Source organism: Oncorhynchus clarkii, chromosome 33 (assembly GCF_045791955.1).
Source record: "Oncorhynchus clarkii lewisi isolate Uvic-CL-2024 chromosome 33, UVic_Ocla_1.0, whole genome shotgun sequence".
Classification (NCBI taxonomy): Eukaryota; Metazoa; Chordata; class Actinopteri; order Salmoniformes; family Salmonidae; genus Oncorhynchus; species Oncorhynchus clarkii.
In genome coordinates, this window is record NC_092179.1 from 23,381,681 (window position 1) to 23,404,393 (window position 22,713).

General features: G+C 44.8%; 2 protein-coding genes across 10 annotated transcripts in view; one reads left to right on the top strand and one right to left on the bottom strand.

The window, feature by feature from the left end:
- LOC139393229 (protein FAM3C-like) overlaps nt 1-22,713 on the bottom strand; it is an 823,321-nt gene that overhangs the window by 69,101 nt on the left and 731,507 nt on the right. The gene's annotated exons all lie outside the window — the stretch shown is intronic.
- The window catches only part of LOC139393316 (inosine-5'-monophosphate dehydrogenase 1b), a 30,141-nt gene that overhangs the window by 4,678 nt on the left and 2,750 nt on the right, over nt 1-22,713 (top strand). For 2 of the 9 annotated variants that reach the window (XM_071141857.1, XM_071141862.1), the window contains exons 2-15: nt 1,141-1,239; nt 1,387-1,467; nt 6,836-6,884; nt 10,320-10,421; nt 10,893-10,967; nt 11,108-11,402; nt 12,938-13,137; nt 16,722-16,812; nt 16,988-17,083; nt 17,731-17,874; nt 19,591-19,735; nt 22,076-22,219; nt 22,318-22,401; nt 22,556-22,572. In XM_071141857.1, coding sequence (XP_070997958.1) covers nt 1,141-1,239; nt 1,387-1,467; nt 6,836-6,884; nt 10,320-10,421; nt 10,893-10,967; nt 11,108-11,402; nt 12,938-13,137; nt 16,722-16,812; nt 16,988-17,083; nt 17,731-17,874; nt 19,591-19,735; nt 22,076-22,219; nt 22,318-22,401; nt 22,556-22,572 — 1,622 coding nt within the window. The remainder of the gene's footprint in view (nt 1-1,140; nt 1,240-1,386; nt 1,468-6,835; nt 6,885-10,319; nt 10,422-10,892; nt 10,968-11,107; nt 11,403-12,937; nt 13,138-16,721; nt 16,813-16,987; nt 17,084-17,730; nt 17,875-19,590; nt 19,736-22,075; nt 22,220-22,317; nt 22,402-22,555; nt 22,573-22,713) is intronic. The other 7 variants (XM_071141859.1, XM_071141865.1, XM_071141858.1 and 4 more) reach the window with 4 other exon arrangements.

Genomic DNA, 22,713 nt, shown 5'->3' on the forward strand with positions numbered 1-22,713 from the left:
GCCAAAGCAATCTCAATAGACAAACATTGGCAGTAGAATGGCCTTATTGATGAGCTCGGTGACTTTCAACGTGGCACCTTCATAGGATGCCACTTTTCCAATAAGGCAGTTAAATTTCTGCCTTGCTAGAGCTGCCCCGGTCATCTGTAAATGCTGTTATTGTGAAGTGGAAACGTCTGGGGGCAAAAACGGATCAGCCACGAAGTGGTAGGCCATACAAGAACACAAGGCAGGAGTGCTGAAGCGCATAGTGTGTAAACATTCTGTCCTCGGTTGCAACACTCACTACCAAGTTCCAAACTGTCTATGGAAGCAACGTCAGCACAAGAACGGTTTGTCTGGAGCTTCATGAAATGGGTTTCCATGGCCGAGTAGCCACACACAAGCCCACGATCACCATGCACAATGCCAAGCGTTGGCTGGAGTGGTGTTAAGCTTGCTGCCATTAGACTCTGGAATGATGAATCATGCTTCACCATCTGGCAGTCCGACGAATCTGGGTTTGGCGGATGCCAGTAGAACGCTACCTTCCTGAATGTATAGTGCCAACTGTTAAGTTTGGAGGATGAATAATGGTCTGGGGCTGTTTTTCATGAGTGAAGGCTGTTGTAGCAGCAATGTGTGCGTATTAATGCCCATGATTTTGGAATCAGGTGTCCACATACTTTTGGTTGTGTAGTGTACCTCGGGAAGCAACTGCTCTCCTTTCAAACGAGCATTCTTATCTCTTTAATGTAGCAAGCTAAAATCAACACAGATGGACAAGTAGGCATGCAATGGATTATGGTCGTTATAGGTAAATACCATGTTTTCCATGCTAAACTATGTAGAATATTGGCCTTTTGGAAACTACAACTCCCTACTACATCGAACAGTTCGGGCTTGATATCATTTGTCTCTAGAGACAATGCGCATTGATATCACAGAAGAAACCTGAACAAAATGCCTTGTTAAAAAAAATTAATAATACAATAACAACAAAACACCAGCGTTTTGGGTTAATCACTCAGCACTAATAGTCATTCACAGGCGCAAAGCGTCGTCACCTTTTAACCCTTCATCTATTGATGGCTAATTATATTTGAAAATGCATCGAATGCTACAATCTAATGCCTGCTTGTCATCCTTTTCATTTGACAGCATGGCTGATTACCTGATCAGTGGTGGTACGGGCTATGTCCCAGAAGACGGACTCTCCGCACAACAGCTTTTCTCCGTTGGAGACGGCCTCACCTACAAGTAAGTTTAGTTCAACCACAATACAAATGCCAAATAGAACCGTATTGTGCAAGTACGCTCTCGAACTGTCCAAACCTAAGCGCAAGCGATGATGGACGATATGCGGGCGGCGCTTTGTAATGATGGCCAACACGTTTTGAATCGCAGATCTGCTCAACAACAGTCTGTTGTCGCTGATGGTCAAACGGCAGAAGAGCTATGCTCTAAAGGCGACGGGTTGACTTACAAGTGAGTAAAACGGTTGACTTTTCAACCATTTTGACACTATATACACTATACTGTAAAAACCTATTGTCTCCAAACGATGAGTTCATATAGGGGAAGCAAATGATTGTCCCATTAAAAATAGATTTGAATCAATAAAGTAACTTGTTGATGAATTTGGCAGAAGTAAACACCACATTCGCCACCAATTGTATTTTAATTTTTAGCTGGCTGAGAAAAACACTGATCTGTACAGATGAATGAGTAGGACAGGGGTGGTGGGGGTTGATTGCTTATTAACCTGATCTGTACAGATGAATGAGTAGGACAGGGGAGGTGGGGGTTGATTGCTTATTAACCTGATCTGTACAGATGAATGAGTAGGACAGGGGTGGTGGGGGTTGATTGCTTATTAACCTGATCTGTACAGATGAATGAGTAGGACAGGGGTGGTGGGGGTTGATTGCTTATTAACCTGATCTGTACAGATGAATGGTGGGGGTTGAGTTAGATCTGTACAGGGGTGGTGGGGGTTGATTGCTTATTAACCTGATCTGTACAGATGAATGAGTAGGACAGGGGTGGTGGGGGTTGATTGCTTATTAACCTGATCTGTACAGATGAATGAGTAGGACAGGGGTGGTGGGGGTTGATTGCTTATTAACCTGATCTGTACAGATGAATGAGTAGGACAGGGGTGGTGGGGGTTGATTGCTTATTAACCTGATCTGTACAGATGAATGAGTAGGACAGGGGTGGTGGGGGTTGATTGCTTATTAACCTGATCTGTACCATAGGATGATATTTGCTTCCGGTAATGATATGACTGCATCTTTAACTGCTCTGAAGAATCATAGTGCATGAACTGCTATTTGATTCTTTGAGACATTCAATCACTATCTAATCTATCTAGTAATGACATCTGACTGCACTCATATCCTAAGGCCCTTTCTTTATCTGCTCATTTCATATTCACTTGTTTTTACTTTCACTGAATAACCCTCAATCCACTTTCACTCTGTTTAAAACTAACTTGATTTCAACAAGCGAAGCATTGGGCTGCCCCAATATGACAGACGGTCATTGCATTGGTATGTTGCCACAGCAAGCTACTTCACTAATTTCACCCCTGTGCCCAAGACTGTTGCCCAAAACTCTGTGCATCGTTTTGCTTCTTGAACATACCTCTGGCTAGAGGACAAAAATGACTAACTGCTATATAAATGCTTCCAACACCTACTTGTTAAAATAGAGTAACATTCACGTCCTTGTGTTGATGTTGTAGCCTATGTCTTCTGACTATATGTGTCTGCGTCCCAAATGGTACCCTGTCCCCTACATAGTGCATTACTTTTGACCATAGGGAATATGGTGCCATTTAGTACGGAACCTATGTTACAGATTAAATGGATACCGTAGGGCCTCCCAAGTGGTGCAGCAGTGCTCTGTCGAGCCGGGCGCTTACAAGCTGACACGGTAGCCAGTTGGACGGTCTTTCCTCCGACTCATTGGTGCAGCTGGCTTCCGGGTTAAGCGAGCAGTGTGTCAAGAAGCAGTGCGACTTGGCAGGGTCGTGTTTCAGAGGACGCATGGCTCTTGACCTTCGCCTAAACAGAGTCCGTAGGGGAGTTGCAGCAATTGTACAAGACTGTAACTGCCAATGAAATATCATGAAATTGAGGGGGTGGGGGGGGGGGGGGGGCGGGTAAAACGTTCAAAAAATCTATATATATTCATTCTAAACCGATTATGTTGCGTTTGTGAGAAAAACAATATTTAGACAACAAGCAGGTACAACTCAACCATTTTGTTTCTTACAGTTTAACACTAATTGCTGCTGTAAGTTGCTCTGGATAAGAGCGTCTGCTAAATGACTAAATGTTATGGTTGTTAAGACTTAACAACATCCACACAATAAGTGTATTCACTATTTACATTACACATTTGAATGGAGAGTTAGTCCCAGTTCACAGGGGTTAATTGATTAGGCAGTGTGTGTGATACCGGCGCGTCCCTCCACTCCTTAATGAAGCACGTCCTGCTTAAAGGCAAGGCAGAGCACATGACTAGCCCGAGGTACTGTCATGTGAGCGTCTCGGGGGACGACATCAGAGGACGTGAGGATGCCCTCCTTTTCACCACATCTGGGCCCGTATTACCTGTATCATACAGCTGTGTCTCCACCATGGCAACCACAGACAACTGCCTCACAAACATGGCAACCACAGACAACTGCCTCACAAACATGGCAACCACAGACAACTGCCTCACAAACATGGCAACCCAGGGCGGTAGCGACAGTGGCTCATTCTCAATTCGTCTTTCCCTATCTCCTCGGCTCCTTTTTAACCCTATTAAAGGCTCTGACTTTCTGACTTTCTTCTCCAATGTATTTTCCAATGTATTTTGAGAGGGAGAGGGGATGCAAGGAGTCGAAGGCATAAATTGAGAAAGCCAGATGTATTCTCACTGGTATTCTCACTGGCTCTAAGGCCTACTGGCTTTGAGGTGTTTGCATACCTGTTGCTGCTGTAATCTGGAAGGCTTACTGTCCACACCAACACGCTGGAGCTGAATACACGCTCCCTTATGAAAGTGTTCGCCAGGGTGAGCTGAGATGTTCTGTCAGGGTCTCAAGACCATTTCACCAAGCTGGATCGGGGTGAGCTGAGATGCTCTGTCAGGGTCTCAAGACCATTTCACCAAGCTGGATCAGGGTGAGCTGAGATGCTCTGTCAGGGTCTCAAGACCATTTCACCAAGCTGGATCGGGGTGAGCTGAGATGCTCTGTCAGGGTCTCAAGACCATTTCACCAAGCTGGATCAGGGTGAGCTGAGATGCTCTGTCAGGGTCTCAAGACCATTTCACCAAGCTGGATCGGGGTGAGCTGAGATGCTCTGTCAGGGTCTCAAGACCATTTCACCAAGCTGGATCTGGGTGAGCTGAGATGCTCTGTCAGGGTCTCAAGGCCATTTCACCAAGCTGGATCCGGGTGAGCTGAGATGCTCTGTCAGGGTCTCAAGACCATTTCACCAAGCTGGATCTGGGTGAGCTGAGATGCTCTGTCAGGGTCTCAAGACCATTTCACCAAGCTGGATCAATATTCTTTCAGCAACATTTTCTAGTACAGCAGACGATTCTGCTGCATGTTATTATCATATATTACCCCTGTCATAAAGAATTTGTCAATGCAGTCATTTTCTGTCAAAGGCTTCATGGGATGATTCCATGATGATGTCTTATGATCACAGCCACCTAATCATCCTCGGCTTCTAATTAGCCCCATTCAAGCCCCCTCATCTCTCCAACGCAATTCTCCCCCGGGACATTGGTGTAGAAGACTGTATTCTCAATCCACTTACGTGGCAAAGGGACGAGAAATGAAAAGATTACAATCGTGACATAATTCTTCATGTGCAGTGCACTGCCGTTGCAGAAGTGTAGAACCACGTTATGAAGTAGTGCTATCCAGGCTTGTGTCAAATTGTCTGCATGAAATGAAGATGAATCAAGTCGCACCCAGCATTACTAGGGCCCGAAGCGGTTTTAATAACAGAACTGTCAGGCAATAGATATTTAAACATTAATAGTATGCAAGACTAGACCGGTAAGTGCACTCTAAATCAGACCTACCCACTTTCACTACTTAGTGGTTGAATGGTCATAACCGTTTGGCTCATGCTGGTTAGGGGTTGGCCTGACTAGTGAGAGCTGATCCAGAACCAGTGGAGGTTTGTGGCTTCCTTAAATACTGGCAGATGTTTTCCCCTCTGCCTCCCTGTCCCAGACTGTGTTGATGTTTGTGAGGTGTCTGGCGGTTGCAGCCGGACCCCTCCCTGTCCCGTTTGGTAGACATATTTTAGGCCCCATCTCTTCACCCACACAGGCGGAGGAGAGGGAGGAATGGTCTGACGGATGATAAAGGCCAGGGGGCCATTCTCTCTGTCTCTCTCTTTCTCTGTCTCTCTCTCTCTGTCTCTCTCTCTCTCTCTCTCTGTCTCTCTCTCTCTGTCTCTCTCTTTCTCTGTCTCTCTCTCTCTCTCTCTCTCTCTCTCTCTCTCTCTTTCTCTCTCTTTCTCTCTCTTTCTCTCTCTCTCTCTCTTTCTCTCTCTCTCTCTCTCTCTCTTTCTCTGTCTCTCTCTCTCTCTCTCTCTCTCTCTCTCTGTCTCTCTCTCTCTCTCTCTCTGTCTCTCTCTCTCTCTTTCTCTGTCTCTCTCTCTCTCTTTCTCTGTCTCTCTCTCTCTCTTTCTCTGTCTCTCTCTCTCTCTTTCTCTGTCTCTCTCTCTCTTTCTCTGTCTCTCTCTCTCTCTTTCTCTGTCTCTCTCTCTCTCTTTCTCTGTCTCTCTCTCTCTCTTTCTCTGTCTCTGTCTCTTTCTCTGTCTCTGTCTCTCTTTCTCTGTCTCTCTCTGTCTCTCTCTATTTCTCTCTGTCTCTCTCTCTCTCTGTCTCTCTCTGTCTCTCTCTCTATCTCTCTTTCTGTCTCTCTGTCTCTCTCTCTTTCTCTGTCTCTCTCTCTTTCTCTGTCTCTCTCTCTCTATCTCTCTCTCTATCTCTCTATCTATCTGATTTAGAGCCATTCTCTCCTGCTCTCCATCTTATTCTGGTTTTCACTTTTTCCCCATCTCTCTCTCTCAGACAAAGACTCACTTATTCGTCTCTCCCTCTCTGTCCAGTCTGTCTGTATTCACACCCATCTGCCAAACCACCAGATCCACCCATCTGTGAAAAACACATCATCCTTCTTTTTCCCTCTGTCTCATGCTCTCTACCGCTTTCTCTCTGCCTGCCATTGTGTTCATACAGTCTAAGAAATGAAGTTGAACCCCAGATGCTTTTGTCAAGCACTGGACTAACAGGGTGAGACAGTGTTTCTCTTTAGACTAGAGTACAAGGCAAAGGGATGGGGCAGCTTGATCAGCGATCACTAGAGGGCGAACTTATGAACGTACAATTTCTGGGATCAAGACATTTTCTATTAGTTCTTAACGCAAACTCACTTGTAGTTTAGTTTATTCAAATTTATATCACGGGCAACTTTCGGGTCAGACTCCTCAACCATTGCGAGAACTAGTTTTCCCTATATCGTTACCAGGCTCGGTCGAAGTGGCAGTTCTAGGGGCTAATTTGCACATATTCCCCTTTTGGCTTTCAACACTTCCTGCTTTGGACCCAACTCCAACATGGTGGAGGTACTTGTAAACGTTGAAATTGGGTGGGGAAAAGGGTGAGGGGTTTATAATAGGCCACTTCTGCACCCACTGTCACCAGTTGGCTGGCAGTTGCATTGCACTGCACTATGAATCTTGTAGTCCTCTTGTCTTAAGCCATCTTTCTTTAGTCATGACAACCTGTGAACCTTGACCCCTGACCTTTTGCTCTGTCTGTCTTTCAGCGACTTCCTGATTCTGCCGGGCTTCATTGATTTTACCTCAGACGATGTGGTGAGTAGTCCTCTCTTCTCTGACTGTCAAGACCTTCCAGAAAGCTAAGACAATTTAATATAGGTTTTGAGCTACAGACTACCCTTCGACCTAGCTTCAGCCTACTGTTCTGTTCATGGGCTCAATTCCACTTTGTTCTGAGACCCTCTTCCCTAGCCCATTCCTCTTAAGTGTTCAGAGTAATGGGGTAGAGTAATGGGGTAGAGTAATGGGGTAGAGTAATGGGACAAGCCATACGATGAAGGCTGCTCTTAGCCTGTTGAACTGGTTAGTGTCCTCCAGTTTTACATTTTTTCTTCATATAACCTTTATATAACTAGGCAAGTCAGTTAAGAACAAATTCTTATTTACAATGATGGCCTACCTGGGAACAGTGGGTTAACTGCCTTGTTCAGGGGCAGAACTACTAAATATTTTTTTTTTAAACAACACATTTTTACCTTGTCAGCTCAGGGATTCGATCCAGCAACCTTTCGGTTTCTGGCCCAACGCTCTAACCACAAGGCTACCTGCTGGTTACTGGCCCAACGCTCTAACCACTAGGCTACCTGCTGGTTACTGGCCCAACGCTCTAACCACTAGGCTACCTGCTGGTTACTGGCCCAATGCTCTAACCACTAGGCTACCTGCTGGTTACCGGCCCAACGCTCTAACCACTAGGCTACCTTTCGGTTACTGGCCCAACGCTCTAACCACTAGGCTACCTGCTGGTTACTGGCCCAACGCTCTAACCACTAGGCTACCTTTCGGTTACTGGCCCAACGCTCTAACCACAAGGCTACCTGCTGGTTACTGGCCCAATGCTCTAACCACTAGGCTACCTGCTGGTTACTGGCCCAACGCTCTAACCACTAGGCTACCTTTCGGTTACTGGCCCAACGCTCTAACCACAAGGCTACCTGCTGGTTACTGGCCCAATGCTCTAACCACTAGGCTACCTGCTGGTTACTGGCCCAACGCTCTAACCACTAGGCTACCTGCTGGTTACTGGCCCAACGCTCTAACCACTAGGCTACCTGCTGGTTACTGGCCCAACGCTCTAACCACAAGGCTACCTGCTGGTTACTGGCCCAATGCTCTAACCACTAGGTTACCTGCTGGTTACTGGCCCAACGCTCTAACCACTAGGCTACCTGCTGGTTACTGGCCCAACGCTCTAACCACTAGGCTGCCTGCTGGTTACTGGCCCAACGCTCTAACCACTAGGCTACTTGCCGCCCCTACACTCTAACCACTAGGCTACCTGCCGCCCCTACGCTCTAACCACTAGGCTACCTGCCGCCCCTACGCTCTAACCACTAGGCTACCTGCCGCCCCAGACTGGTCCTTCCAGATCTCTGAAAACTACAGGGATAATGACTATGGGTGCACCAAGTGGGAGCAGTATTGCTTCCTACACATTCCTTATTATTTCAGCAGACACTCCTTGCCAGAGCCACTTTTGAAACCAAAGCCTCTTTACAGTATGCTGTGTCCACACAGATGCACAAACAACCCTCTGCATTCAAAGCCAAAACCTCATTCTGTAATAGCAGCTTTTCCAAAAGTAATTTTTTGCTCTCCGCTTCCTTCGTCATCCCTAACCTCCTAGCCACCCTATTTTTACCAAGATGGCCTCCCACGTCTGGTCTCTCTGTCTTTCTGTCTCTCTCTGTTTACGGTTGTGCCTGGTTGGTTGGTTGCTCACTCTTCTCTCAGGGGATGATGTGAGCATTAATCTCAGGCTTTATGTGAAATCCCCCTGCCCTTCTATCTCGTCCATCAGGAGTTTTTAATCTAATTGATATCTCTAATCTCCTTTTTTGTCCAGACTAGAACACAGCTCTTGTTGCTGTGGAAGGTGCCTGTCTGCGTTGTTGCCGTGGCGTTGTGGGTAGTCTCCGTAGGGTTGTAACCTGGCCTATTTTCTTGACGGTGGAGTCAGTCTCTGGTAACTTGGACGAGCCTGTGTTTCTGTCTCAACTGTGAATACAGTCAAAGTTAATGCGATAATATTTGTTTAGACTAGTTTAAAATAGACCCCTCCCCCCCACCCTCTTCCACACAGGGATGTTTTATAAGTGTGAGGTGGGCTTCTGTCTGGTGTTTTAATGGGGAAGTTATTGCTGGTCACACCATGTGCAGAGGTGGTCTCTCAATTTTAAAGGTTAGTAGAATTTGGCAGGGTGGTGCAGTTGAGCTAACAAAATGGCTGCCAGTGTCCAGCCTTTTTCTTCACCCCCCCCCCTCATTTCAGAAACACAATAGTTGGTATGGTAGTTTACATTTGCCAAAAATGAGGGAGGACAGCTCTTGATGTCATAACATGCACACTCTGGTTTTCTCATGGTTTTCTCATGCCATGTTTTCCCTCACAGCTGAGAAGACTGTGGAAGTGGCCGTGATTGTTTTATTTTAGAAAAGGGAACTTTCCCAGTGTTGGCAGATAGTTTCTAACAAGGTCACGGCCTGATTGTGCAAAAACGTCTCCAGAAAGACTTGGGTCCCCTCAGTCACATGCATCAGTTTAGTCAAAGCAACATCGGTCTTGTCTCTCTCTCTCTCTTTTTACATTTATTTAACTAGGCAAGTTAGTTAAGAACACATTCTTATTTACAGTGACGACCTAGCTCGGATGATGCTGGGCCAATTGTGCGCTGTCCTATGGGACTCCCAATCACGGTCGGATGTGATGCAGCCTGGATTCGAACCAGGGACTGCAGTAATGCCTCTTGCACTGAGATGCAGTGCCTTACACCGCTGCGTCAGGAGCCCAGATAATTTACATTTAGGCCAGATGGCGATGTCTGCTTTCCAGTTGCATGTTCTTTACTTTCTGTTGCAACTCTTGTCTGAGACTTTGAGACTCATCGTCCAGTCAGCCATTGAAAGCATGCTTGAGAAACGTGACCAAAAGCTGCCATTTTCCTTAGGCCAATCCACATAGGACAAACTTTCTTGTTGGAGCATGTCTGCCCCCTAGTGGACAACTGAGAAAGCAACCTTTACCATTACAAGCAATGATGGTCACCACCCGCCAACCCCTCTTTTACACTACTGCTACTCTCTGTTCAACATATATGCATAGTCACTTTAACCATGTCTACATATACATACTACCTCAATCAGCCTGACTAATCGATGTCTGTATGTAGCCTCGCTACTTTTATAGCCTCGCTACTGTATATAGCTTGTCTTTTTACTGTTTTATTTCTTTACCTACCTATTGTTCACCTAATACCTTTTTTGCACTATTGGTTAGAGCCTGTAAGTAAGCATTTCACTGTAAGGTCTACTACACCTGTTGTATTCAGCACACGTGACAAATAAACTTTGATTTGATTTAATATTATCTAATAATAATATTATCTAATAATATTATCTAGTGTGCAGAGTGATTTCCTAAACATGTTGTGGGTTATTCAGCCAAGATGTCCTCCTTACTTTCTCCACCAGGACCTGACCTCTGCCCTGACCAGGAAGATCACCCTGAAGACGCCTCTCATCTCCTCCCCCATGGACACAGTCACAGAGTCATCGATGGCCATTGCCATGGCGGTGAGACCTTGCAGCCTGACATGCGAGCCAGTAAAAAATATATATATGTGTGTCCTCTATGCTAGAAATTACTGTGCGCTTTCCACATCTGCCCCAATCGAAGTGTTTTGTGTTGCTGGGGGGAAACGTACCATAAACAGTATTCCTTCTCCCAAAAGGGTTTTGTGTTGCTGGGGGGAAACGTACCATAAACAGTATTCCTTCTCCCAAAAGGGTTTTGTGTTGCTGGGGGGAAACGTACCATAAACAGTATTCCTTCTCCCAAAAGGGTTTTGTGTTGCTGGGGGGGAAACGTACCATAAACAGTATTCCTTCTCCCAAAAGGGTTTTGTGTTGCTGGGGGGAAACATACCATAAACAGTATTCCTTCTCCCAAAAGGGTTTTGTGTTGCTGGGGGGAAACGTACCATAAACAGTATTCCGGCTCCCAAAAGTTTTTTTTATTTGTCGGGTGTTTTTTAATGCCTTTAGCTCATGGGAGGCATCGGCCTCATCCATCACAACTGCACCCCTGAATTCCAAGCCAACGAGGTCCGCAAGGTTAAGGTGAGACCCCATAAACGCCTATGAAAGCATTTACCCTGTAGTTAATGATTTGCATCATTTTATATTGATTGGTATTAAATGGGTTGCAGTGCATCTATACACACAATGGTTTATTAACAGATATTTTGTTGTTTGTCCAGAGGTTTGAGCAGGGCTTCATCACAGACCCTCTTGTAATGAGCCCGCGTCACACGGTGGGGGACGTGTTCGAGGCCAAGACTCGCCACGGCTTCTCTGGCATCCCCGTCACCGAGACTGGCAAGATGGGCAGCAAGCTGGTGGGCATCATCACCTCCAGAGACATCGACTTCCTCTCCGAGAAGGACCACAGCCGACCACTGGAGGAGGCCATGACTAAGCGGGAGGAGCTAGTGGTGGCCCCAGCCGGTGTCACGCTGAAAGAGGCTAACGACATTCTACAGCGAAGCAAAAAAGGTGAGCCAGTCGGTGCAGTCCTTCTAGGAGTCTATTGTGGCCTGTATCATCCTCAACTTATTATTGATTAGATTTTCTTTGGTTTGCTGTACAAGGTCATTTATGAACTGTTTGAGGTTAGATGGCAGAATTACTTGGTCACCTTTAACTTCTTGGTGACAGGGGGGCAGTATTGAGTAGCTTGGATGAATAAGGTTCCCAGAGTAAACTGCCGCTACTCTGTCCCAGATGCTAATATATGCAAATTATTAGTATTGGATAGAAAACACTCTGAAGTTTCTAAAACTGTTTGAATGATGTCTGTGAGTATAACAGAACTCATATGGCAGGTGAAAACCTGAGACAAATCCAACCAGGAAGTGGGAAATCTGAGGTTTGTAGTTTCATTTAACTGATTGCCTATCCAATATGCTGTGTCTATGGGGCCAGATTGCACTTCCCAAGGCTTCCAAACGATGTCAACAGTCTTTAGAAAGTTGTTTGAGGCTTCTATTGTGGAAGGGGGTCGAATAAGAGCTGTTTCAACAAGTGGACTAGGCTGTGGCCAATCAGTTGTTTAACACGGGCGCACCGTTCCTTCTTTTTCCTCTGTAATGAATAGGCTATTGTCCGGTTGGAATATTATTGAAGATTTATTATAAAAATACCCTAAGGATTGATTGTAAACATCGTTTCACATGTTTCTTCAAACTGTAATGGAACTCTTGACTTTTCGTCTGGATTTTGCGCTCACGCATTGTGCCTTTGGAGCAGTGAACTAAACGCGTGAACAAAACGGGAGTATTTGGACATAAATATGGACGTAATCGAACAAAACAAACATTTATTGTGGGAGTCCTGGGAGTGCATTCCGACGAAGATAAGTGAAGTTTTATAATGTTATTTATGACTCTTGTTGACTCCACAATTTGGCGGATAACTGTATGGCTTGCTTTTGTGGCTGAAGGCTGTTCTCAGATGATTGAATATTGTGGTTTTGCCGTAAAGCTTTATTGAAATCTGACACAGCGGTCGCATTAAGAACAAGTTTATCTTTAATTCCATGTAAAACATGTATCTTTCATCAAAGTTTATGATGAGTATTTCTGTTATTTGATGTGGCTCTGTAATATTTCCGGATGTTTTGGAGGCATTTCTGAACATGGCTCCAATGTAAACGGAGGTTTTTGGATATAAATATGAACTTGATCGAACAAAACATACATGTATTGTATAACATTGAGTCCTGGGAGTGTCATCTGATGAAGATCGTCAAAGGTTAGTGATTAATTTAATCTCTATTTATGCTTTTTGTGACGCCTCTCTTTGGTTGGAAAATGGCTGAATGCTTTCTGTGAATCGGACACTGTTGGATTAACGAGAAGTGTATCTTTAAAATGGTGTAAAATACTTGTATGGTTGAATGTTAATTATGAGATTTCTGTTGTTTTTAATTTGGCGCCCTGCACATTCACTGGCTGTTGGCGAGGTGGGACGCTAGTGTCCCGAACAATCCCAGAGAGGTTAACAAAGTCTCCCCCCCACACCACCACCAGGCAAGCTGCCCATCGTGAACGACAGTGATGAGCTGGTGTCCATCATCGCCAGGACAGACTTGAAGAAGAACAGGGACTACCCCCTGGCCTCCAAAGACTCTCGCAAACAGCTGCTGTGCGGAGCCGCTATCGGCACCAGGGACGACGACAAGTACAGACTGGACCTACTGATGCAGGCTGGGGTCGACGTGGTCGTACTGGTGGGTTTGAGGTTATTTTTTATTTATTTTTTATTTCACCTTTATTTAACCAGGTAGGCTAGTTGAGAACAAGTTCTCATTTACAACTGCGACGCAGCCAAGATAAAGCATAGCAGTGTGAACAGACAACAACACAGAGTTACACATGGAGTAAACAATTAACAAGTCAATAACACAGTAGAGAAAAAAAGAGTCTATATACATTGTGTGCAAAAGGCATGAGGAGGTAGGCGAATAATTACAATTTTGCAGATTAACACTGGAGTGATAAATTATCAGATGGTCATGTGCAGGTAGAGATATTGGTGTGCAAAAGAGCAGAAAAGTAAATAAATATAAACAGTATGGGGATGAGGTAGGTAAATTGGGTGGGCTATTTACCGATAGACTATGTACAGATGCAGCGATCGGTTAGCTGCTCAGATAGCAGATGTTTGAAGTTGGTGAGGGAGATAAAAGTCTCCAACTTCAGCAATTTTTGCAATTCGTTCCAGTCACAGGCAGCAGAGAACTGGAACGAAAGGCGGCCAAATGAGGTGTTGGCTTTAGGGATGATCAGTGAGATACACCTGCTGGAGCGCGTGCTACGGGTGGGTGTTGCCATCGTGACCAGAGAGCTGAGATAAGGCGGAGCTTTACCTAGCATAGACTTATAGATGACCTGGAGCCAGTGGGTCTGGCGACGAATATGTAGCGAGGGCCAGCCGACTAGGTCGCAGGTTATGGTTAGGATCCAGGTGGGGTTTAGGTTGGGGTAGATGGTTGGGTTAGGGGTTGATCTGTTCATACAGTTTTGGTGGACAATGGTTGACCTGTTCATACAGTTTTGGTGGACATGGTGGTTAGGGGTTGACCTGTTTATACAGTTTTGGTGGACATGGTGGTTAGTGGTTGACCTGGTCATACAGTTTTGGTGGACATGGTGGTTAGTGGTTGACCTGGTCATACAGTTTTGGTGGACATGGTGGTTAGTGGTTGACCTGTTTATACAGTTTTGGTGGACATGGTGGTTAGTGGTTGACCTGTTTTATACAGTTTGGTGGACATGGTGGTTAGTGGTTGACCTGGTCATACAGTTTTGGTGGACATGGTGGTTAGTGGTTGACCTGTTCATACAGTTTTGGTGGACATGGTGGTTAGGGGTTGACCTGTTCATACAGTTTTGGTGGACATGGTGGTTAGTGGTTGACCTGGTCATACAGTTTTGGTGGACATGGTGGTTAGTGGTTGACCTGGTCATACAGTTTTGGTGGACATGGTGGTTAGTGGTTGACCTGTTTATACAGTTTTGGTGGACATGGTGGTTAGTGGTTGACCTGTTTTATACAGTTTGGTGGACATGGTGGTTAGTGGTTGACCTGGTCATACAGTTTTGGTGGACATGGTGGTTAGTGGTTGACCTGTTCATACAGTTTTGGTGGACATGGTGGTTAGTGGTTGACCTGTTCATACAGTTTTGGTGGACATGGTGGTTAGTGGTTGACCTGGTCATACAGTTTTGGTGGACATGGTGGTTAGGGGTTGACCTGGTCATACAGTTTTGGTGGACATGGTGGTTAGTGGTTGACCTGTTCATACAGTTTTGGTGGACATGGTGGTTAGTGGTTGACCTGGTCATACAGTTTTGGTGGACATGGTGGTTAGTGGTTGACAGTTTTGGTGGACATGGTGGTTAGTGGTTGACCTGTTTATAAAGTTTTGGTGGACATGGTGGTTAGTGGTTGACCTGTTTTATACAGTTTGGTGGACATGGTGGTTAGTGGTTGACCTGTTTATACAGTTTTGGTGGACATGGTGGTTAGTGGTTGACCTGTTTTATACAGTTTGGTGGACATGGTGGTTAGTGGTTGACCTGTTCATACAGTTTTGTTGGACATGGTGGTTAGTGGTTGACCTGGTCATACAGTTTTGGTGGACATGGTGGTTAGTGGTTGACCTGGTCATACAGTTTTGGTGGACATGGTGGTTAGGGGTTGACCTGGTCATACAGTTTTGGTGGACATGGTGGTTAGTGGTTGACCTGTTCATACAGTTTTGGTGGACATGGTGGTTAGTGGTTGACCTGGTCATACAGTTTTGGTGGACATGGTGGTTAGTGGTTGACCTGTTTTATACAGTTTGGTGGACATGGTGGTTAGTGGTTGACCTGTTTATACAGTTTTGGTGGACATGGTGGTTAGTGGTTGACCTGTTTTATACAGTTTGGTGGACATGGTGGTTAGTGGTTGACCTGTTCATACAGTTTTGGTGGACATGGTGGTTAGTGGTTGACCTGTTCATACAGTTTTGGTGGACATGGTGGTTAGTGGTTGACCTGTTTATACAGTTTTGGTGGACATGGTGGTTAGTGGTTGACCTGTTTTATACAGTTTGGTGGACATGGTGGTTAGTGGTTGACCTGTTCATACAGTTTTGGTGGACATGGTGGTTAGTGGTTGACCTGGTCATACAGTTTTGGTAGACATGGTGGTTAGTGGTTGACCTGGTCATACAGTTTTGGTGGACATGGTGGTTAGTGGTTAGTGGTTGACCTGTTTTATACAGTTTGGTGGACATGGTGGTTAGTGGTTGACCTGTTCATACAGTTTTGGTGGACATGGTGGTTAGTGGTTGACCTGTTTTATACAGTTTGGTGGACATGGTGGTTAGTGGTTGACCTGGTCATACAGTTTTGGTGGACATGGTGGTTAGTGGTTGACCTGTTTTATACAGTTTGGTGGACATGGTGGTTAGTGGTTGACCTGTTCATACAGTTTTGGTGGACATGGTGGTTAGGGGTTGACCTGTTCATACAGTTTGGTGGACATGGTGGTTAGTGGTTGACCTGTTTATACAGTTTTGGTGGACATGGTGGTTAGGGGTTGACCTGTTCATACAGTTTTGGTGGACATGGTGGTTAGTGGTTGACCTGTTCATACAGTTTTGGTGGACATGGTGGTTAGGGGTTGACCTGTTCATACAGTTTTGGTGGACATGGTGGTTAGTGGTTGACCTGGTCATACAGTTTTGGTGGACATGGTGGTTAGGGGTTGACCTGTTCATACAGTTTTGGTGGACATGGTGGTTAGGGGTTGACCTGTTTATACAGTTTTGGTGGACATGGTGGTTAGTGGTTGACCTGTTCATACAGTTTTGGTGGACATGGTGGTTAGTGGTTGACCTGTTCATACAGTTTTGGTGGACATGGTGGTTAGTGGTTGACCTGTTTATACAGTTTTGGTGAACATGGTGGTTAGTGGTTGACCTGTTCATACAGTTTTGGTGGACATGGTGGTTAGGGGTTGACCTGTTCATACAGTTTTGGTGGACATGGTGGTTAGTGGTTGACCTGTTCATACAGTTTTGGTGGACATGGTGGTTAGTGGTTGACCTGTTTATACAGTTTTGGTGGACATGGTGGTTAGTGGTTGACCTGGTCATACAGTTTTGGTGGACATGGTGGTTAGTGGTTGACCTGTTTTATACAGTTTTGGTGGACATGGTGGTTAGGGGTTGCGGTCGAGTTACGGTTGGGTTTCAGGTCTAAATGGCAGTAGACCGTGGCACTGCAGTGCAGACGTGACTTGTTTTCTCTGTTTCTGCAGGATTCCTCACAAGGCAACTCTGTGTATCAGGTCAACATGATCAACTACATCAAACAGAAGTACAGCGAGCTGCAGGTGGTGGGAGGGAACGGTGAGAGAGTGGAGCGCTGGGACAGGATTTATCACTATATGACACTTCCAGCCATCCAGTTTCAGATCTTTGAGAGGCTATCAAGATCGGTCTTGGGGGGAAAATACATTAGACACTTACACACTAAACCTTTCTTTTCCTACCTTCTGATGATGTTGTGTTCTGTCTCTTGTAGTGGTGACGGCAGCCCAGGCCAAGAACCTGATTGATGCAGGAGTGGACGCTCTGAGAGTGGGCATGGGCTGTGGCTCCATCTGTATCACCCAGGAAGGTAGTGACCCCACCCCCTGATACTATCAACCTTACAGGATCAATTCACATCTGAATGCAGGAGAGGATGTTGCTGGTTTTATATTTGTTGAAATGGAATTGACCCAACCCAGAATGCTACACATTGAGTGCAATGTGCGATTTGAAATTGTAGTATTACGTCTAAATGTTATGAGTTTAGTGATATTAAATAGAAATGTGATAATACGCATAGGATTCTCTACCCATAGCAGCTGGCTTTGGATCAGTTCTAATGTATAGGTCAACCGCTGAAGCTACACAGCAAAACTGGAGAAGGATCAGAGCAGCGAGTAACCAACCAAGATGCTACGCTGGTTGCTAGTCTCTGTCGTTGTGTTGATTTATGAAGGATCTGCTCTCGGTTACCATGGCGACAACTTTCTCCACAGCATTACGTTCAGCAAATGATGGCAAACGTTTTTCAAGCGCAAAACAAACATCCTTATTGGAAGAACTTAGACATATTCAATTATTTTTTTTAAAACTGAAAACCTTGATTCTGATAATATTACTTCCTTAAAAAAAATCATCCATCCATCGGGCCCAACCGAACACCGCCTGACTACACCGGTCATAGGATATGTTACCATGGTAAGGTGACGCATTTCCTGTCTCCGTCTCCCGTAGTGATGGCGTGCGGGCGGCCTCAGGGCACCTCGGTGTATAAGGTGGCAGAGTATGCTAGACGTTTCGGTGTGCCAGTCATCGCAGACGGTGGCATTCAGACCGTGGGTCACGTGGTCAAGGCTCTCTCACTCGGGGCATCCACAGGTACCTTTCATTCACTTGTTAATTCATGCGTTCACTCTTTCATTGTCATGCATTCATTATCATTCACTCTTCTGTTGTCACTTATTCACCCATTCATTAATTCATTAGCTTAATCATTCATTAACCCCTTTTATAGCATGCACTAGGTCAATGTGGTTAATTTCATAGGCTAGAATAGGTGTATAGCAGGGCTGTCCAATGTCGGTCCTGGAGGGCCCAAACACTTCTGGTTTTCATCCTCTCTTTCTAATCATTCAGACCTGGGACACCAGGTGAGTGCAATTAACTACCAGGTAGAACCAGAAACCAGAAGTTTTTCAGCCCTTCAGGAGGTGAATTGAATAGCCCAGGTCTATAGTCTTACAGTATCTTGATGTCTTTGCGCTAGTTTTCTGTTTCCCACTGTTGATCTCACCTCTATTCCTCTAATCCACTGTTGATCTCATGTCTATTCCTCTAATCCACTGTTGATCTCACCTCTATTCCTCTAATCCACTGTTGATCTCACCTCTATTCCTCTAATCCACTGTTGATCTCACCTCTATTCCTCTAATCCACTGTTGATCTCACCTCTATTCCTCTAATCCACTGTTGATCTCATGTCTATTCCTCTAATCCACGGTTGATCTCACCTCTATTCCTCTAATCCACTGTTGATCTCACCTCTATTCCTCTAATCCACTGTTGATCTCACGTCTATTCCTCTAATCCACTGTTGATCTCACCTCTATTCCTCTAATCCACTGTTGATCTCACCTCTATTCCTCTAATCCACTGTTGATCTCACCTCTATTCCTCTAATCCACTGTTGATCTCACCTCTATTCCTCTAATCCACTGTTGATCTCACCTCTATTCCTCTAATCCACTGTTGATCTCACCTCTATTCCTCTAATCCACTGTTGATCTCACCTCTATTCCTCTAATCCACTGTTGATCTCACCTCTATTCCTCTAATCCACTGTTGATCTCACCTCTATTCCTCTAATCCACTGTTGATCTCACCTCTATTCCTCTAATCCACTGTTGATCTCACGTCTATTCCTCTAATCCACTGTTGATCTCACCTCTATTCCTCTAATCCACTGTTGATCTCACCTCTCTTCCTCTAATCCACTGTTGATCTCATGTCTATTCCTCTAATCCACTGTTGATCTCACCTCTATTCCTCTAATCCACTGTTGATCTCATGTCTATTCCTCTAATCCACTGTTGATCTCACGTCTATTCCTCTAATCCACTGTTGATCTCACGTCTATTTCTCTAATCCACTGTTGATCTCATGTCTATTTTTCTAATCCACTGTTGAGCTCATGTCTATTCCTCTAATCCACTGTTGAGCTCATGTCTATTCCTCTAATCCACTGTTGAGCTCATGTCTTTTCCTCTAATCCACTGATCTCATGTCTATTTCTCTAATCCACTGTTGATCTCATGTCTATTTTTCTAATCCACTGTTGAGCTCATGACTATTCCTCTAATCCACTGTTGAGCTCATGTCTAGAGGAATAGACATGAGATCAACAGTGAATTAGAGGAATAGACATGAGATCATGTCTATTACTCTCATTCAAAGCTGATTGATGGTAATCAGAGCTAATTTAAAGCTAATGGGAAGCTAATCGATATAACAAAACACTAGCTATAATGACAATTAGTTAGAGAAATGTGTACCAACCAATGATTTTGAGTTATGACCTCTTCCACCCCTCCCCAGTGATGATGGGCTCGTTGCTAGCGGCGACCACGGAGGCTCCGGGGGAGTACTTCTTCTCGGACGGCGTGCGGCTGAAGAAGTACCGCGGCATGGGCTCTCTGGACGCCATGGAGAAGAGCACCAGCAGCCAGAAACGCTACTTCAGGTAGGGAGGACATCACACACTAGAGTTGCAGCCCAAATCACATCCTATTCCCTGGCCTGTATAGTGCACTACTTCTGACCAGGGGCCATAGGGAATAGGGTGCCATTTGGGATGTAGACTAACTCTTGATCAGACATTAAAATTCATAGGAGGGTTGGAATGAAGACCAGGTAAACAAAGTTATTGCACATCAACAGTTGCTGTTAATTAAAAACGTTTTATGGCAGGGGGGCAGTATTGAGTAGCTTGGATGAATAAGGTGCCCAAAGTAAATGGCCTGCTCCTCAGTCTCAGTTGCTAATATATTAATATTATTAGTAGTATTGGATAGAAAACACTCTGAAGTTTCTAACACTGTTTAAATGATGTCTGTGAGTATGACATAACTCATATGGCAGGCAAAAACCTGAGGAGAAATCAAAACAGGAAGTGAGATCTGAGGTTGGTATGTACTCAACACAGTTCCCATTGAAATCGCCTTGAGATATTAATGAAGATTCACTTCCTAGGGCTTCCACTAGATGTCAACCGTCTATAGACATTTGAATGAGACTTCTACTGTGTTGTGAGACTGAATGACAGCAGAATGAATCCGGTGTCTGGCAGTCAGCCATTTTCTGGTCACGTGCATTTCACATGATAGGGACCTGCGTTCCATGGCTCCTGAAGACACAAAGGAATACTCCGGTTGGAACTTTATTGAATATTAATGATAAAAACATCCTAAGGATTGATTCTGTACTTAGTTTGAAATGTTTCTTCGACCTGTAATATAACTTTCGGAAGTTTTTGTCCGACGTAACGCTGACCAGAACGAGCGTTTGGATATGTATACCAAACGCGCTAACAAAAGTAGCTAATTGGACATAAATAACGGACATTATCGAACAAATCAAGCATTTATTGTGGACCTGGGATTCCTTGGAGGGCATTCTGATGAAGATCATCAAAGGTAAGGGAATATTTAGCATGTAATTTATGGTTTATGTTGACTACAACATGGCAGCTAATTTGACTTGATTGTTCTGAGTGCCGTCTCAGATTATTGCATGGTTTGCTTTTTCCGTAAAGTTTTTTTTAAATCTGACACAGCGGTTGCATTAAGGACAGGTATATCTATAATTCCATGTGTATAACTTGTATTATCATCTACATTTATGATGAGTATTTCTGTTAAATCGATGTGGCTATGCAAAATCACTGGATGTTTTTGGAACTAGTGAATGTAACGCGCCAATGTAAACTCAGATTTTTTTGATATATGAACTTTATCAATCAAAACATACATGTATTGTGTAACATGAAGTCCTATGAGTGTCATCTGATGAAGATGATCAAAGGTTAGTGATCCATTTTATCTCTATTTGTGCATTTTGTGACAACTCTCTTTGGCTGGGAAAATGGCTGTGTTTTTCTGTGGCTTGGTGGTGACCTAACATAATTGTTTGTGGTGCTTTTGCCGTAAATCCTATTTGAAATCGGACACTGGTGGGATTAACAACAAGACTACCTTTAAAACGGTATAAAACGTATGTTTGAGGAATTTTAATTATGAGATTTCTGTTTTGAATTTGGCGCCCTGCACTTTCACTGGCTGTTGTCATATCATCCCGTTAACTGGATTGCAGCCCAAAGAGGTTTTAATCGCTGATTAGTGAAATTAATATTTTATGTCTGATTATATACATGTATTTATTGGTTTGTCCTTCATTCAGACGGTTCACATTGTGATACAATATATGACAAATGTAAGTCATTTTCTCAAAACAAATGGTGCCAACTTTCCTGGGTTTAAGCTGCTCTCTGTGCTCTCATTTGAGAATTTTGCTGTCCATCAGCAGTGTCTAACCCGTCTCTGTGTTCTGACTGATTCCACAGCAGTGTCTAACCCGTCTCTGTGTTCTGACTGATTCCACAGCAGTGTCTAACCCGTCTCTGTGTTCTGACTGATTCCACAGCAGTGTCTAACCCGTCTTTGTGTTCTGACTGGCTGATTCCACAGCCGTGTCTAACCCGTCTCTGTGTTCTGACTGGCTGATTCCACAGCCGAGTCTAACCCGTCTCTGTGTTCTGACTGGCTGATTCCACAGCCGAGTCTAACCCGTCTCTGTGTTCTGACTGGCTGATTCTACAGCCGTGTCTAACCCGTCTCTGTGTTCTGACTGTGTCTGTCTGACCCGTCTCTGTGTTCTGACTGTTTGATTCCACAGCAGTGTCTGACCCGTCTCTGTGTTCTGACTGTTTGATTCCACAGCAGTGTCTAACCCGTCTCTGTGTTTTGACTGGCTGATTCCACAGCAGTGTCTAACCTGTCTGTGTTCTGACTGGCTGATTCCACAGTGAAGGGGACAAGGTGAAGGTGGCTCAGGGTGTGTCCGGCTCTGTTCAGGACAAGGGCTCCATCCACAAGTTTATCCCCTACCTGATCGCTGGCATCCAACATGGCTGTCAGGACATCGGCGCCAAGAGTCTCTCTGTTCTACGGTGAGTTGTGTGTGAGGTAGAGGGGACCAGTGTTTGATCTCTGATAGTAGTGTGTGTGTGTGGCTGAGTGATCGCTGATATTGTGTTGTTTTCCACAGCTCCATGATGTACTCTGGAGAGCTGAAGTTTGAGAAGAGGACCACGTCTGCTCAGGTGGAAGGAGGAGTCCATGGGCTTCACTCGTACGTTGGACTCCCACATGTCTCCCACACACACACGCACACAGTGGAATTTAAATGTGTGTGTAGCAGTAGATAGCCATGACTTTTCTACGACTGATAGTGTTGCCTCTTTCTCAGACATCAGTCCTCTTTCTCTCTCTGTCTTTCACCATAGATGTTCTGTTGTTCCATGTAAGTACATGTACATAGACCTGTGAAGTGAAGGGTGTGTCCTAGTGGTGGGCCCCACATCGCCATTTGCATGTAGAACAACTCTCCCCTTGTTTCTAAATTGAAAGGCTAAGTTTGATCTTGTTGATTTAAATGATCCAG